At 42.9% G+C, this 15,762-nt stretch overlaps 2 protein-coding genes across 2 annotated transcripts; both read left to right on the top strand.

Moving 5' to 3' along the window:
• Positions 1 to 92: 92 nt before the first annotated feature.
• Positions 93 to 4,047, top strand: LOC307071527 (centrosomal protein of 55 kDa-like; the record flags this gene model as incomplete). The annotated part of the gene is made up of 9 exons (XM_079730535.1): positions 93 to 212; positions 354 to 632; positions 840 to 902; positions 1,237 to 1,387; positions 1,622 to 1,748; positions 2,009 to 2,201; positions 2,762 to 2,833; positions 3,483 to 3,599; positions 3,865 to 4,047. The coding sequence occupies 9 exons, from the start codon at positions 93 to 95 to the stop codon at positions 4,045 to 4,047; spliced, it is 1,305 nt and encodes a 434-aa protein (XP_079586661.1).
• A 4,300-nt stretch (positions 4,048 to 8,347) lies between these two features.
• LOC307071525 (leucine-rich glioma-inactivated protein 1-like) lies at positions 8,348 to 14,188 on the top strand (the record flags this gene model as incomplete). The annotated part of the gene is made up of 8 exons (XM_079730532.1): positions 8,348 to 8,556; positions 8,784 to 8,855; positions 9,463 to 9,534; positions 9,645 to 9,716; positions 10,789 to 10,860; positions 11,992 to 12,161; positions 12,660 to 12,824; positions 13,371 to 14,188. The coding sequence occupies exons 1-8, from the start codon at positions 8,363 to 8,365 to the stop codon at positions 14,186 to 14,188; spliced, it is 1,635 nt and encodes a 544-aa protein (XP_079586658.1). The 5' UTR covers positions 8,348 to 8,362.
• Positions 14,189 to 15,762: the final 1,574 nt, after the last annotated feature.

Raw genomic sequence — 15,762 nt, 5'->3', positions numbered from 1 at the left:
AAAAATATCAGTTACCATCTGACATGATATAATTACTATGATATTACTATTTAGGGTAGTTGTTTGGGTTTGTGATTGACCACAGGTGACAGATGGTATTCACATCCCACCTGTGTGGCTGTGTTCAGGAGTCAGACCCCGAAGAGATGGAAACCGAGTTAGCACGGCAGGACGCTGCTTCATCGGATATGGAGTATAATCACCTCCTACGGGTAATGATATTATAAGAGAATCTAAACCTAATAAACAGTTATTGGAGAGGAACCTTTTTACTTTTCTGCGCCACATTGACGTCTCTACAGTGACCTGTCTGACATGTCACATGACCGATGTGTCACTTAATATATTTACAGAGAATCCTCTCTCTTGAAACGATAAAAGAGAAGAATTACCAACAGTTGAGCTCCAAAAATGAGGAGATTGACAAGCTGAGATACAAGCTGAGTATGACACAAGAAGAGGAGGAGGTTTACGCCAGCCTCCAGGACCAGATGGAAACCTACGTTCAAGAGAGGGAGCCCATCGATAAACTCATACAATCACTGCGCACCGAGATGGTGGAAATTAAAAACAAGCTGGTGACCATGTCGACGAGATGTCAAGGTTTAGAGAAGACAGTAAAGGGGCATCAGGTATAGTGAAGCTTAGGTCCGCTTATTGATCTAAATAATATCACGTGTTGACACTGGGAGGCAGCATTTGTTATGAAGTACTCATCCAAAATCTGTACTTTTGACTAGTCAACAGCCCTTTTTATAGATACTAGCTGAGAGATTTGCTGTATTTTTCGACCTGGGTAACACTAGTAAACTTATTATATGTTTCATATTTTTCCACAGGACTACGATTCAGATGGCCAGAGCACCTGTTCTGCTACAGTTGCTCATATTCAGCTCAGAGATGTAAGCATAGATAGCATTTTTATCAATGGGCAAACATATATTGTGTAACCTATGAGAATTTAATACTATTATGTCATTTGGCAGACCCTTTCTTCCAGAGAGTCTGACATTGATACATTTTTAGATCCACGTGCCTAATTAGAGGGTAGAGGTTAGGGCATCTTGCTCAAGGAAGACTACAGGTAGACGTGGTTCAAACCCACACCCTAACACCCTAACCTGACATGATATTAGCCTACATGAGAGTCAAAACAGCAAAAGATTGGAGCCAAGCCTGTATGTCACTCTATTTTTGTTGTTGTTTTTGCTGTTGTCTTGTGACGGATGGCCCCAGGCATTAGAGAAGAATCAGCAGTGGCTGGCTTATGACCAGCAGAGGGAGCACTATTTAAGGGGCGTGCTGGACAGACTGTCCGGTCTGGAGCAGCAGCTGAACCAAGCCAACCAGGCCCTATCAGAGCAGCACAATGCGGCCCATTCAGACGGTGAGGGACAGAGACAGTAGAGTACGCTATATTGATACTGGCCCAAGCTATCAAAAAGAATGCCGAAAAGATGTGTAACTCCATCTTGAACCCCCCCCCAGACAATCAGAGTAATGAATTGAACAAGCAATAATGCCTGTGAGGTAGTGGGTCGATCTGATGCGTTAGAAGAGCAATCAAAGTCAATGTGCGGGGCGATTTGAGCACAGCATTGAAACCTAGTGTTGAATTCAGAGCGGGAGAGGATGAGCCAGATGCAGGATCACTATGACAGGCTCCTGCTCAAGGCCAAGACTGAGCTGGAGGCTCTTCGAGAGCAGCTCAACGTCGCCCACGAAGACCTGGACAAGAAGCAGTGGAGGTGAGTGACACAAACAACCTCCCAAATACAACAAGGTGTCAATGTTTGTTGCTTGCTGCTTAGACAATAAGACGGCCGGAGCTCTGTCTCATATGAATGCTCAGGTCACTTTGGCTGCCCACCGATATCTGCTTTACTTCAAAGTGAAATAGCAGTGTTTTTATCTGTTTTCTAAACAATATTAGAAAATGTTCATTTTGGATGGACAAAAACTTCTCAAACATGCGTGTGCTGGCGTGTGTGTGTGCATGTGCGTGCAGTTATGAGAAGAAACAGCTCCACGTGCAGGAGCTCCAGGAACAGATCCAGGTAGAGAGGCTGAGGAGCCAGAAGCGTGCCCAGGAAGAGAAGAGTCAGGGTGGGGAGAGAGAGAGAGCACTCAGGGCCCAGGCGGAAGACCTCCGACAGCGGCTGGACGAGGAGAAGCATCAGTCTGCTGAGCACCAACTGCAGGTGTGAATGACCAGGGTCTCTGCTCTCATTCATATCACGACAAGGACTCGTTTTAGGTCGGAAAATAAATGCATATGTTTTCTTTACTTAATGCATGAAGTGATCAGGGGAACAAGAAAAAACGCTTCAAAAATGAGAATTGAAAGCTGCTATATAGTATTTAGTATATTTGTATCTAGCATCCGCATATATCTAAATAAACTCAAATTCGGAATGGATGTAAGTTAATGTGTAAGTTAATAGTTAGGATCAGGAAGGGGTTGAGCTTACACTTGTAACTGCTGCCGGCCGGGTTTGTATTCGCCAATCAAGCACTCGCAGATCCCTGCCTCCAGCAATATAACAGGTCGAAACAAATTTGAAGCCAAAGACATAAAACGCCCTCTTCACACAGATTTGAGATTTGATAGAACAGACTTAAGAATCTAAAGCCTTATTTAGGAGACTAGGGGTAAGGCATCCTGCATTAAGGGTTGGGTGCATGTTGGCTGTGGACCTGGGGAATCAAAACCCGGTCCAACAACTTAACCACTACACTCCCCTTTGTTTCCCCCTCACAGGTGAATGTCCTTCAAAATACAGTGTTGAATCACCAAGACGATCACAGGAAAATTGGGATTCTGGAGCAGCAGGTAGCCAACCCTTCACACACACACACACACACACACACACACACACACACACACACACACACACACAGTTCCACTCTCACTCCCCTAGACCTGCCATCTTAATTAACCCTTCCTTAGATAAAGCGTTTAGCTTTAGACTGAGCGCTAGAGGTAGCCGCTAATCCATCCACTGTAATGAAACCCTATTAGAGGATCAGCTGCTTCTGGGTTCTCCTCTGCTGTATCAGTATGTTAGCTCATCCTCCGGTCTTGGTTCAACTTTCACATATCCTCCTGTTTCCCGTAGCCAATCAACGATCACCCAGACATGTCCCAATACGCGACCACATCGATGTTAACCCCCTCTATACCTGGCACATTTCCCCCCTGGAATCTTTCCTTTTTACATCTATACACTATGAATAATGTCAACAATGTAGAGTATGCAAGAATAATAATGTTTACCTCAACTTAATGTTTTCCTTTATTTTCCTTTGTTTTCCTTTACATTTATATATGCATACTGTATATATATCCATTTTCTTTATTATTTTTTGCAGATTTTCAGATTTTTTTTGTCAAATGTGTGTTAATTTTTTCATTATTATCATTATTATTTTCCTTTACTTCTGCTTGTCACACTCTTATCCCCTTATTTTTTCCATTACAGATTCAGATGTCGGCCAGAGACCTGGAGGAGGAGAAACGCGACTGTCTCAACTTACAGAAACAGCTGTACAGAGTCCTCAAAGAGTTACGGAAAACCAGTAAGACCACAGCGCCAGAGGTCAGTGAAGACAAGTAAGGTTAAGATGTACTCCAAGATGCAAGCACCTTGGTTAAATAAAAAACAAATAGTTGCTAATAAGCATTACAGAAAAAGTGCGCAAGAGGCCTAGTTAGGCAATAGGACACACCGTTATTGACCTTAATTTCATCAGGAAAAGCACTATGAGGTTTCAATGGTCACGTTACCATGTGCATCCAGGCTGAGGTAGCCAGCAGCAGCAGCGTCCATGTGACCGACAGCGTTGCCTCCATGCGTGCTTTAGCAGAGACAACGTCAGGATGCCAGCGGGCCCCAGACCAGCAACGCTGCTCCAGACCGCGGCGGCTCCCCTCGCCCCCCCGCCGCCCTGAACCAGAGCTTCCTGGAGTGCCCGGGCTGCCGGGCGCAGTACCGGTCCAGCCAGCACCGGGAGCTTCTGGCCCACCTGGACCACTGCCTGGACTGAGGAGCTCCGCCAGGAGACAGGAGGTCCTCCAGCTCATGGCCTCCGCTCAGGCCTCACGAGATGGTTCGTCATGAGCCTCATGAGTTCAGAGTTCAGAGCCTCAGACATTGGTTGAAAATAATACAATTTGATGTTTAAGGTTTATTTCAAAGGTTCGTTTAGAAGATATATTTACTTAACTAATTTAGGGAGTGGTTTCGCAGCTATGTGTTCTTCATAGTTAAGGTGTTTGTGTTTAGTTCTACACTTCATGCCTTAACCATGCACTTTATGCTCAAGGCATAAAGTGCACATTTTGAAAATTAAAGAATATTTCTTGACGACTGTTTTTCGTTAGTTTGTCATTTCTTGTCACAGGTTGCCATGTTATTGGTCCCTCTGGTCAAACCTGATAAATAGCTAAAAACAGATTGTGTACAGTGATCTGTCTCACACTATATACGGCAGGGACATATACATTGAGTCAGCTATACTCAAAAAAATGAAAAGGCTATTTGACATATATCCGCACCCACAGGAATAAGGCGATTTATTATCCGAAACAATGGTAAAAATTGTATTTTACGTTCAATATATTATGATACATTTATATCTTGTTAAGTCAAACTGTCATGGAATCACATTGATTAAGTCCAGTTAATCAGGTCTTCACAACAAAAGACACATTGCCCACCGGCGTATTACATTAACAGTATGGTACGCTCTGGTGTATCTAGGGCTGATCTGAGTGAACACCCTAACCCTGCTGACGAAGAAGCTGCACTTGTGGGTACTTGCAGCACATTGGTGAATGCTGAGGCTAAGCATGTGCTTGAAAGAGCTGCCAAGAGGGGGCGTAAGGGAAAACCACTGCACATCATTCGACGTCTGGGCCTGACACTTGGTACTACCGTACTTCCCTAGATGGGGAAGAGAGAAGAAGCTAGTTACCACCAATAGGAATAGGTGAGCAACCAGTAGAGCCGAAAGAGGCGGGGCTAGATGTAAAATCACTGACTAAGGAATAACCTGCACGTGAGTGAACAGAAAAAAGGACGGATTGAACGGGGGTTCAGGAATAGTGGGGGTCTAGGTTTGATGGACCCATTTCAACTGATAAGCACAAAGAGTTTTCTTTATTAGTTTTATTTTTTTTATTAGTTTTTTATTTAATCTAGTTTTTTAATTATATTGTACAATTTTTTACAATATAATTATGTCATGTTATCAATGCCCTATATGCTGTTACTCTGTATGCCAAAATGTTATTTTATTAATTTTCATTTTTTTATATTATATAACCTTGCAACATAAAACATTTTATTCAATGCTCGAAAAAAAATATTCCTGGGACATAACGTAATCCCTTATGTAACCTGTAATGTCTTTTGTTGTTTTGTATTATAGGACTCCCACTACAGTGACTTTATGGACAAGAAGACCAAGTGCACCACAAAATGCCTGCTCACAGCTCCTCTGCTGAGTGGGAAGGAGCTCATTGTTGTGGTGATGGCCCTCAACAAGCCAGGAGCCAATTGCAAAAGTGAGCCCATAAGGAACTTATTGGGTTTGGTTGGAGGAAGATTTAGCAGTAGCGATGACATAACTAAACAGAAAGAGATCATGCAACAGTAACAGTGTTGACAGTTTGGTCCTTGTCTTCCTGTCTCTGACCCATATGTTGTCTCAATAATCAACTCATAATCCCTTAAGACAAGGGGAGGGCAAAGGAGGCCATTTTCTTTGTTGATTTTCCCAAACTTGATGATGCTATTTTGCGGTCAATTGATGCAATTCCATTTCTTTCTGTTGTTTGTTTTTTGGCATAAACCATTCTTGTTTATGCCATGATTGGCTGCTTACATGTGAGACATTGAGAAGCCAGGTAAACCGCCAAACAATGACAGAGTTAGCTACAGCCATTGTTGCTGGTCCTGTGTATCTCGCCTGGTGGAGCATGACATTAACACTGCACATGGTTAGAGGATTCACACTGGGGCCACACCCATGCCTACAACCTATACACTTATGGTATTGTTAAACGCTTTCGATAAATAATTGCACATATTCATTCATTGGGGAGTGGGAATGGAAATGCTTTTGGTGCCACTCTTTAAAAGTGGGAAATGATATCGCTGACTTGGTAAAAAAAAGAATCACTTCATAAGTCACTTTGCGTTATTTTATCAAATGGATTATTTATTTATTTTTCCAAATCCTTATGTTTGTAGTATTTTCATAATACTAAATGTTTATCTGCATGAAAATTAAAACCCATTAAGGGAGGCACATGCAAGGCCTAGTATATTTTTTAAATGCAAACTCAGATTTATCGTATGAACCTTGCAATATAAATATTACTAAAGATTATGTCAACTTTGGTCACATGGTTTTATATCACATTATGATTAAATACAGCATCTACAAGAGATCAATCACAAATATAACGCTAAATATAAATGATCCTTAAATAAAACACTGCCCTCTGGTGGCTAAGTTGTTAATTCATACCTATGAGGACGACTCAAATGGCATTACATTGGCAGGAACATACGCTTATATGTTGCTATTTGTTTAAGAAGAGTCTTGTTTGGCTATTTGAGTCCATAAATATATTCATATAAAGCATTAGGCCTTACACTTAGGCTTATTTATAAACAGACAAGATGAAGTCTAAAACAGTAACCAAAAACGGCATTGATGCTTCAGTTATCAAACAGATAACATCAGAGTTGTTTTTTTCAGCAACTGTTGATAACGTTAGGGAGAGTAGTGAACAGTGCGCGCTCTATGCTCGCGATGAATTATGGAATTTATCGCATTTGGACACGTCCCATCCCTGCGTGGGTCGACAATCACTTCCACTGTTCTTCCCAGACTCCAGCAACACGTTTTTTTCTTCTTTTTTGGAATTTCAGTCATTCCATTCAAGTGTCCATTCTCTCCATGTCTTTCTTTTTCGCCAAAAAAAAAAGAAGAAAAGATGATCCATGTCGTAAGCCAACAACGTTTCAACACATTCAATACAATGCAATTGCAGAAATGATATTACTGGGACGGTCTGTGGCCCTAGAAGGCGTTGAAGAGAGGACTAGCCTATCTATCTCCGGGGGAAACATTCGCACCAGCAAGGCTCACAGAGGAAGGGGTGAATCTCTCGGTGTTGTTTTGTTGTTGTTGCCATGGCAGCGACGGGCTATTGGACAGTGTGAAATCGATGTGTACGCAGTGAATCAGGGTTCACATGAAAGAGGAGCCGTGGTATAGAGGCTGCCGGCAGCCCATCTGGGTCCCTGGGAGTGGAGAGTGTTTAATTGTGGCCGGGCAAAGTAATACGTCGGCCCCAGAGTGGCTTTCATTCCATCACTCTATTAAAAAGGTTGGCTTGCAATCACATTTGCAACCACAATCGCATCTGTAACTTAAACAAACCAGAACTAAGTGGTTCATTTAAAAGCCGCCCCCCTATTGCAAACCAAACCACAGATTATGAATCAATATGACGGATATAGCGTATGAATCGGCCTATTATCACTAAATCATGATAATCATAACCATAATAATATTCTGATTATTAAAAACATTATTATTGTTAATAATGTTCATATCTATATTATTATCATATGTTATATTATCATTATTGTTATCGTCATCATTATCACAAAGATATAAAGCCTTATTTGTCTTATTTGTTGTTTATTTACCTTACCTACACCTGACGCTCGCGCATACACAACAAGAAAAGGCAGGTTCTGCGCAATAGCAACACATTTGCTGGCTCACTAAAGGGTTCCTCACTTCCCAGCTGATTCACCAGTAAAACCATGACATCCATGTAAGGCGGATTGTACCAGGAACACGACCATCGCTTCTGTTTGGCATAGGCGTGGTTTTGGATGGAGGCGCTCCCGATCTGGTCCCCTGTCGTGACTCGCACCTGCCCCTACACCGATTTGGTCCCCGTGCCAGACTGGACATCTTCTGAAGGCTGTGGGCATTTAAAACGCCTTTAAATCGTGTTATACCTTCTCCAGAGGGGCTGCCTTTGAGTGGTATTTTTGAGAATAATAACATCAGAAGAAAACCGGACAAGGGACGCATCGGATGGAAGTATAGTGGAGGATAGTCAGGCAGACGATACTTGCCGTTTTTAACAACAAGGACGGCGTTTGGTGAAAAGAAAAAAGGAAAAAAAGGTGTCGACTGGCCCTCTTTTGGAGAAGTGGGGGACAACAAGGGCGAGGGTGCGTGTGTTTGTGGCGTTTTACATGTGTGTAGGATTACTCGACGCGCAGCACGTCTCTGCCCAGGCAAAGGAGGATTCACCGTCGCAAGGATGAAACGCGAGAGCCAGGAGACCCCCAAGACCCATCTGGTGTGGCTGGTGGTCGCGGGGCTTTTGCTCGCGGCGGAGGGCAAGCGCGCCCGCCAGCCCCGCTGCCCCTCGGCGTGTACGTGCACCAAAGACAACGCGCTGTGCGAGAGCGCGGGTTTGATCCCTCGCAGCTTTCCCCCTGATGTCATTTCATTGTAAGTCGTGTCAACATGATCATATTTTTTGCTTTGTGTCAACCGTGCGTTGATTTATTTTTTTTGCTGTGTGCTTGTAAGTGGAAAGAAAAAAATTGGACTACATGCAGTATAGGCTACTCTACACCTACCAACCGCGATGTGTCCAGTTTTGTATTGGAGTTCAGCACCGGGACATACTATGATGTTAAAAAAAAAGGTTTCTTTGTCGTTTTGCTTCCCAACAGATCGTTCGTGAAGTCCGCGTTCACGGAGATCCCCAAAGAGAGCTTCATCCACACGCCTGCTCTGCATCTGCTGTGAGAGCCCTTCGCTTGTGTTTCTGTCTTTGTTTCGCCTTGAAGGTCCCCTGCGATGTGTCCATCGCCATGTTTAACTGGACAGAGACGTTTCCTGCTCCCCCTCTACTTCGATTAATCCGAGTAATGTTGGTATCACTTCCCCCGTCACGCTCGTCACATTGATGCACACACCACGATGTGATGTCATGTGTAGTACGGTATGAGAGCGTATTAATAGGCTGTAGTCCAACCGGTGTTTTCTGGCTGAGGTAGCTGTCAGTTATAGTAGAATGGTAAACAAAGCGTGGTTGTCCCAGTGATAGGAATCCCTTCATGAATAGGATCCCCATTCTCTCTCTCTCTGGGAGGAGCTTTGGTATTTACCTTGGGATTTTAAATCACACAGTCTGACAATGTCGTATTTCGGTTGGGCTGTTTCTTGTTCTAAAATATATTTATATCGTTTTGGTTTATCTTTTTTTTTTCAACTTGTCAGTTTCAATTGCAGGTTTAGATAGGACTATTTTCCATAAAGCAGGCTAATATACAGTTGGCATGACATCATCTGATAAAAAAAATAAGATTTTGTGATAAATGACTACCTTCCATGCTCTTGTATCTTAAGTCTTTTCACAGCCAATACTTTTGACTCCATCAATGAAGATGCTTTTCTGGGCCTTCCTCATCTGGAGTATCTGTGAGTAGTCATATTATTATTCATACATATTATTCATAACTATTTCAAAATGAAACGCTTCAGGAGCTTAAAGTGTCTTTTGTAAAACATCTGCCCTGTGTTTTCTACAGATTCATTGAAACCAACCAAATCAAGTCTATATCACCTAATGCTTTCCGCGGGCTGAAAACATTAGTGCATCTGTGAGTATAGACCTATTAACAACTCATTAGACCTATACATATTAATATAGTGATTTACAATAAGTACATTTGTCAGAAGAAAAATAAACAATATATCGCTGTCTGTACAGTAAGGATGTTCATAGAGTGCCAAGATAGCTAGGATAAGATGCTAAGTACTCATTTTAGGTGCCAAACCAAATCGAACAGTGTTGCAAAATTCCTTATTCTTAGCCGTGTGGTGTAACTATGAGAATAGGAGTATAATAGTCTACTCTCATTTTATTTGAAGGAGCTGAGCTATTGACCATGACTGAGAAACATGTGTTTTTTAAGTGTGTGGTCCACATTTTCTTACTGGCACACAGGGATTTCTATTTTAATAGCACACACAGCTGTATTCAATGGTCTCAAGTAGAGCGGATCACACTCAGTTAAAACTGACTAACAATTACACATATTCTACATCAAAGTGTAAGTGTATGCTCACTAAAACAAATGCTATTATACTTAGTCATCTGTATGGTAGAAAAAGAAGTGTACACCTTTTCAGTGTGAAAGTGTTGCACAACCTAAGGCCTCCCTTGATATTTACTTAATTACGGACACAGCATTTAAAAAAAAAGATATTTTTTTACACTTGTAATTAGCGAATGCCTGCCAGTCTCCTAGGTAGCAGTCAGCCCTGCAACACGTAGCCTTGTTTTGCTGCCACAAACATAACATGTGTAGACACTCTGCCTTGCATTCGGGAACCACGAACTATAGATCCAGTTTACATTTTCTGTCACATCTATGTACATGGGCACACAATATAATATAGTACAAGTGGGTATGATATATGAGATATGATTTGATGAAATAACGTGGTGATTTGACATGAAAATATTTTATACAAGTTGAGACTTGGAATTTCAAAGGAAATATATGATATTAACTATTATGTAATATGCTATGATGCGAGATGCTATATCATTATATGATATAAGATAATAGATTCCCTTGATAATAATTTGGGACATGATATGAGATGATAGGTACGAAACAATATGAGACAATTGTGAGATAATATGCTATTTCCATTGTCTTACAGGAGTCTAGCCTACAACAACCTGGAGACTCTGCCCAAAGACATGTTCCAGGGTCTCGAGGCTCTAACCAAAGTGTAAGTACGCATGACTTCAAGCTCTGCCTCTCCACCGTTGAGAGGTTTTACATTCACGATACAGTGGAGGTGCTTTGATAATGCTGTGTTAGCTAGCGTCTTGATACCCTGACCTTATCGTTCAAGAGAAGTCCAGATTGGTCAGAAATGAGCAGGGGAGTGGTCTAAAATTCAAACGTACAGCCAACCAGAACAGATATAGGTAGAACAGAGCATTTCTACTCACTGACAGCTGACAGATGTCCATGGCATTTCTAATGAAATCATTGCTCTGAAATGTGACCTACAGCGCCTTTGAGGACAAAGCCTGACCACTGCCTTTGCGGCTTCTGCCAAATAGCTTCAAAAAGCTGCATCTGAAATACAAATCATTACGAAGCACCAAAGAGAAGAGCTCTAGGGCCAGCAAACCTCTTTGTACAGGGGGGCTAAATATAGACCATCTCTCAGTACTCCTCTGCAGTCAAGTCTTGAATAATGTGTGGGCAGGGACTACATTTAGCCTGATTAATATTGCATTCTGTACTGTGGGAGACAGATGGGGCGGGGTCGATGGCCTGCTGCGGGAGGGTCTGTTCCTCCTGTTCCCTCGTCTCCCCTGAGTGTAGCTTGACCAATTACCAGCGGCCAACACACCAACAGCCCACTGTGTTAGGACTCAGTATTAGATCTGGGAATGCCATTAGTGCCCAATCACCAGAGCACCAGACTGCCCTTAACTCAGTGACTGCAATGAGGATGGACATTATGAAGCCCTTTTGTGGTTGTTTTGCTTTTGATTTGATGCTTGGATTTGAATAACATCATTTTTTTCGTTTATTTATTTGGAATCATTCAACCATTTGTAACCAGAGACGGAGCCTTATTCACTGACTGCGGATCTCCAAATGAAACCCCCACCATGAGAACACGTTTTGTTGTTATTTTCTGTTGCGTTGATACATTTTTTTGACTTTTTGAATGTGGACTATTCTTTGGTCTATTTGGTCTATTCTCTATAAATAATTGAATATTCACTTCGTATTCATGCTATCCAAAAGGTTCAAACGTTTCCACTGACTTGCATTAGCACACCATTATCAAATACATGTCGATTTACAAGGTGTCCCCTCCCCTCCTGATGACCCCCAGAGACCTGCGAGGGAACCAGTTCATCTGTGACTGTAAGCTCAAGTGGCTGGTGGAGTGGATGGTCCACACCAACGCCACCGTGGACCAGATCTACTGCAAAGGCCCCGAGTCGCTCCTGGACAAGAAGATCAACGACCTGTCCCCCCAGTCCTTCGACTGCATCACCACAGGTGAGCTACCCCAGGAGGCCTGACCGGTCAGCAGCGGGCCAGAGGTATCCTTTTCTTTTACTATTTAGCCATTTAGCAGACGATTTTATCAAAATTGGCTGAGCAAAGTTCAGGAGTAAATGTCATTCAGGAGAAGGTTGGGGCCGAGTTCCCTAATCACTAATACAATACTATATATATATATTAAATATATATTATGTATAATAATACAATAGTAGAATTGGTACTTGTATAGGCAAGATCTGTTGCTGAGGGCATTTATTTATCCATCTTTGATGGAATTAGGAAACACAATGTTGATTGAGCCTATATCGCCCACTCATAAAAGCCCTTGCATTTGCAGCATTATGAAAGTGAAGAAGTGGGTGTTGGGGGTGAACTTTCCGCCATGCATTCAAACTGAAATGCAAGTGGTGTACAGTTAGTGGTTTCTACGTATATGTTGGTTCTGTGAAAAGGCAAACAGTTTATAAGATAGTTTGTTTGATTTCTCTCCAGAATTTGCTTCCTACCAGTCTCTCAAGTTTGAGTCCCTGTCGGTGGAGTCCTTCTCCTTCGGGAGCGATGAGTATGTGGTGTTCGCCCAACCGTTCATTGGGAAATGCAGTTTTCTGGAGTGGGATCACGTGGAGATGGTCTTCCGGAACTTCGATGAAATCGACAGTAAGTCACTGGGTCACCATTACAACATGGACGAAGGACATAAGCAGTTGTTGATGTGGCGTGGTTTGATGTGGTGCGGTTGAGAGCCTCACTTTTGTTACCACCACCTAGGGGTAGCGGCCACAACATCAAATTGTCCACTACTACCTCAGCTTCTCACAGTAAATTGAAAAATAGATGTATTAATAACAAAATAACACTATTGAAAGACACACACACACACAACACTGCAGAGATGGAAGTGGAAACTGGTCCCTTCTCTCTGGCCTTGATATGCCAGCTGCAACCTGCCCAAGCAATCATCACAACACAAACAATTAACCAACATAATCAATTAACCAATTAACTCCCACAGCAACAAAAACATCAGGAAACCAAACAACATTAAACACACATTAAAAACAATCAAATAACCCCCCCAACCACCACCACCACACACACACACACACACACACACACACACACAACCATGGGTGGTAACACATGAAGAGATTCTAACCCAATGATGAACCCCCCTCTCTCTCTCCGCCCCCCCGCCCTGTTTAGGCACGTCCACCGTAGTGTGCAAGCCCCTGGTCATCGGCGACCAGATGTTCATCATCGTGGCGCAGCTGTTCGGCGGCTCGCACATCTACATGCGCGACGTGTCGGCCAACAAGTTCATCAAGATCCAGGACATCGACATCCTGAAGATCCGCAAGCCCAACGACGTGGAGACCTTCCGCGTGGACGGCGAGTCCTTCTTCGTCATCGCCGACAGCTCCAAGGCGGGCTCCACCACCGTGTACAAGTGGAACGGCAACGGCTTCTACTCGCAACATTCCCTGCACTCGTGGTACCGCGACACGGACGTCGAGTACGTGGAGATCTCCTCCAAGCCCCACCTCATCCTGTCCAGCAGCTCGCAGCGGCCCGTCATCTACCAGTGGAACAAGGGCAGCAAGGAGTTCGAGCGGCGCACCGACATCCCCGAGATGGAGGACGTGTACGCCGTCAAGCACTTCCAGGTGAAGACGGAGCTCTACCTGTGCCTGACGCGCTTCATCGGGGACTCCAAGGTGATGCGGTGGGACGGCGCCCTGTTCCGCGAGCTGCAGACGATGCCCTCTCGGGGGTCCATGGTGTTCCAGCCCTTCACGGTGGGCAGCTGGCAGTACGCCATCCTGGGCAGCGACTACTCCTTCACCCGGGTGTACCGCTGGGACGCCAAGAAAGGCCAGTTCGTCCACTTCCAGGAGCTGCACATCCAGGCTCCGCGGGCCTTCTCGCCTATCTCCATAGACAACCGGCAATTCCTGCTGGCGTCCAGCTTCAAGGGCAAGACGCAGATCTACGAGCACCTGGTCATAGACCTGAGCACCTGATGAGGATCTGCCACCCCCCCCCCCCCCCCCCCCCCAGTTGGTGGAGCGAGCGGTTGTTGTACTGTTGGAAGCCGAATGTTTGTAGATTGTGTTAAAGGTGTCAGTGGTTGTGTTAGAGGTGTCAGTGGTGGGAGAAAGGTATTATCGGTTGAATCCTAACTTGAGAACGACAAGCATTACTCTCCTCGATGCCTGCTGTATGTTCTACTTTTCCTGTTAATATCAACGCACAGCTATAGTGATACGTGAATGCTTGTTTCTCAAGTTAGGATTTGATCGTTTTTTTTTCCCAAGCGTATACACATGACCACGGACACACACAAGCCATCTTGATCAACACAACGCTCGAAATGTCCAGTTTTGTTTATCCATTGTATCTGGCTTTGTTTCGATTTTTTTGTTGTACATCAGATTTTGTGTTTAACCATTCACGTGACTTAACACTCTTTATACAATTGCATATTTCTCAAGGGAAGATTAAAGTAGTACTTTTTAATAAACCGCCACGTTAGATAAAAACAGGTAAGAAAACTATCTGCCAAAATGAATTGTTTACATTTTTATGTCTTTCTTTTTGTGCGATACATGGTTTATAAATGAAACTTTTGTAAGTTTTCAGAGGGACCAAGGCAGTTTGATAAATGCTTGTTAGGGAAAAAAGGAAATTCTTTTAATATTATGTTTATAGTTTGGAAAATGACAGCAATCTTCTGTAAGGACATAGTAAAATATCCTTGCATATTATTGTCAAATGTTTGTACGACATTTAAAGTATTGAAAACGTTCATATCAACACTGTTTTTCATAACATATATTTAAAGGAACTTTTTGAATGTGTTTTAAAATATTTTCACATGACTTTAAAAGCCGAATGAGGAACGGGACAAAATGATAATATTACATGTATGAAGTTGTGCCATCTTTAAAATCACAAGTAATTGACTAACACCATACTAATGGAGTGAATAAAATCTCTATCATCACACGTCTTTATCTGGCTGCTACATCTCTTCTTCGCTGCCCAGCTAGCGGCACATAGCATGCAAAGCTAATGTGTAAAAGAGCAATTTGAGGTCATGTGGCAGGTGCTTATATCCAAGGCAATTAACAGTTAATTTATACAGGCAAAGGGTTAGGGCATCTTGCTCAAATCTGCTTACAGGCTAGGCTGTGGACATTGGGCATCAAACCCGGAACTTTCTGGGAACCTTTCAATGTCACAATGACACAACAATGCATGTCTGGTTTAAGGAACGAACAATAAAAAATATGAGGTATTGAATACAAACAAATAAAATCCTTTTTATTTTCTGCAACAAAGTGCACGCCTCAAACTCTACAAAGCAGCACATTACAATGTAATGGAATAAATATAACCAAATATGCTTAAAAAAAAGAAATAAAAAAATATTAAACAAGCATGGGGATTTCAAAAGGAAAGTAAAATGAAAATAAAAAGGAGCTGCATTGGAACACTGGTACAGCGACTGAATTAGGCTCTTAGAAGAGAGAGCGAGAGAGTGAAAGAGAGAGAGAGTCGTCTTTCCTTTCCCAATCCATTATGATGACTGATT

The sequence above is a fragment of the Pollachius pollachius genome (assembly GCF_949987615.1).
Source record: "Pollachius pollachius genome assembly, chromosome: 2".
NCBI lineage: Eukaryota > Metazoa > Chordata > Actinopteri > Gadiformes > Gadidae > Pollachius > Pollachius pollachius.
The sequence above is the reverse complement of the archived record's forward strand: the minus strand, read 5'-3'. Positions and strand labels throughout refer to the sequence as shown.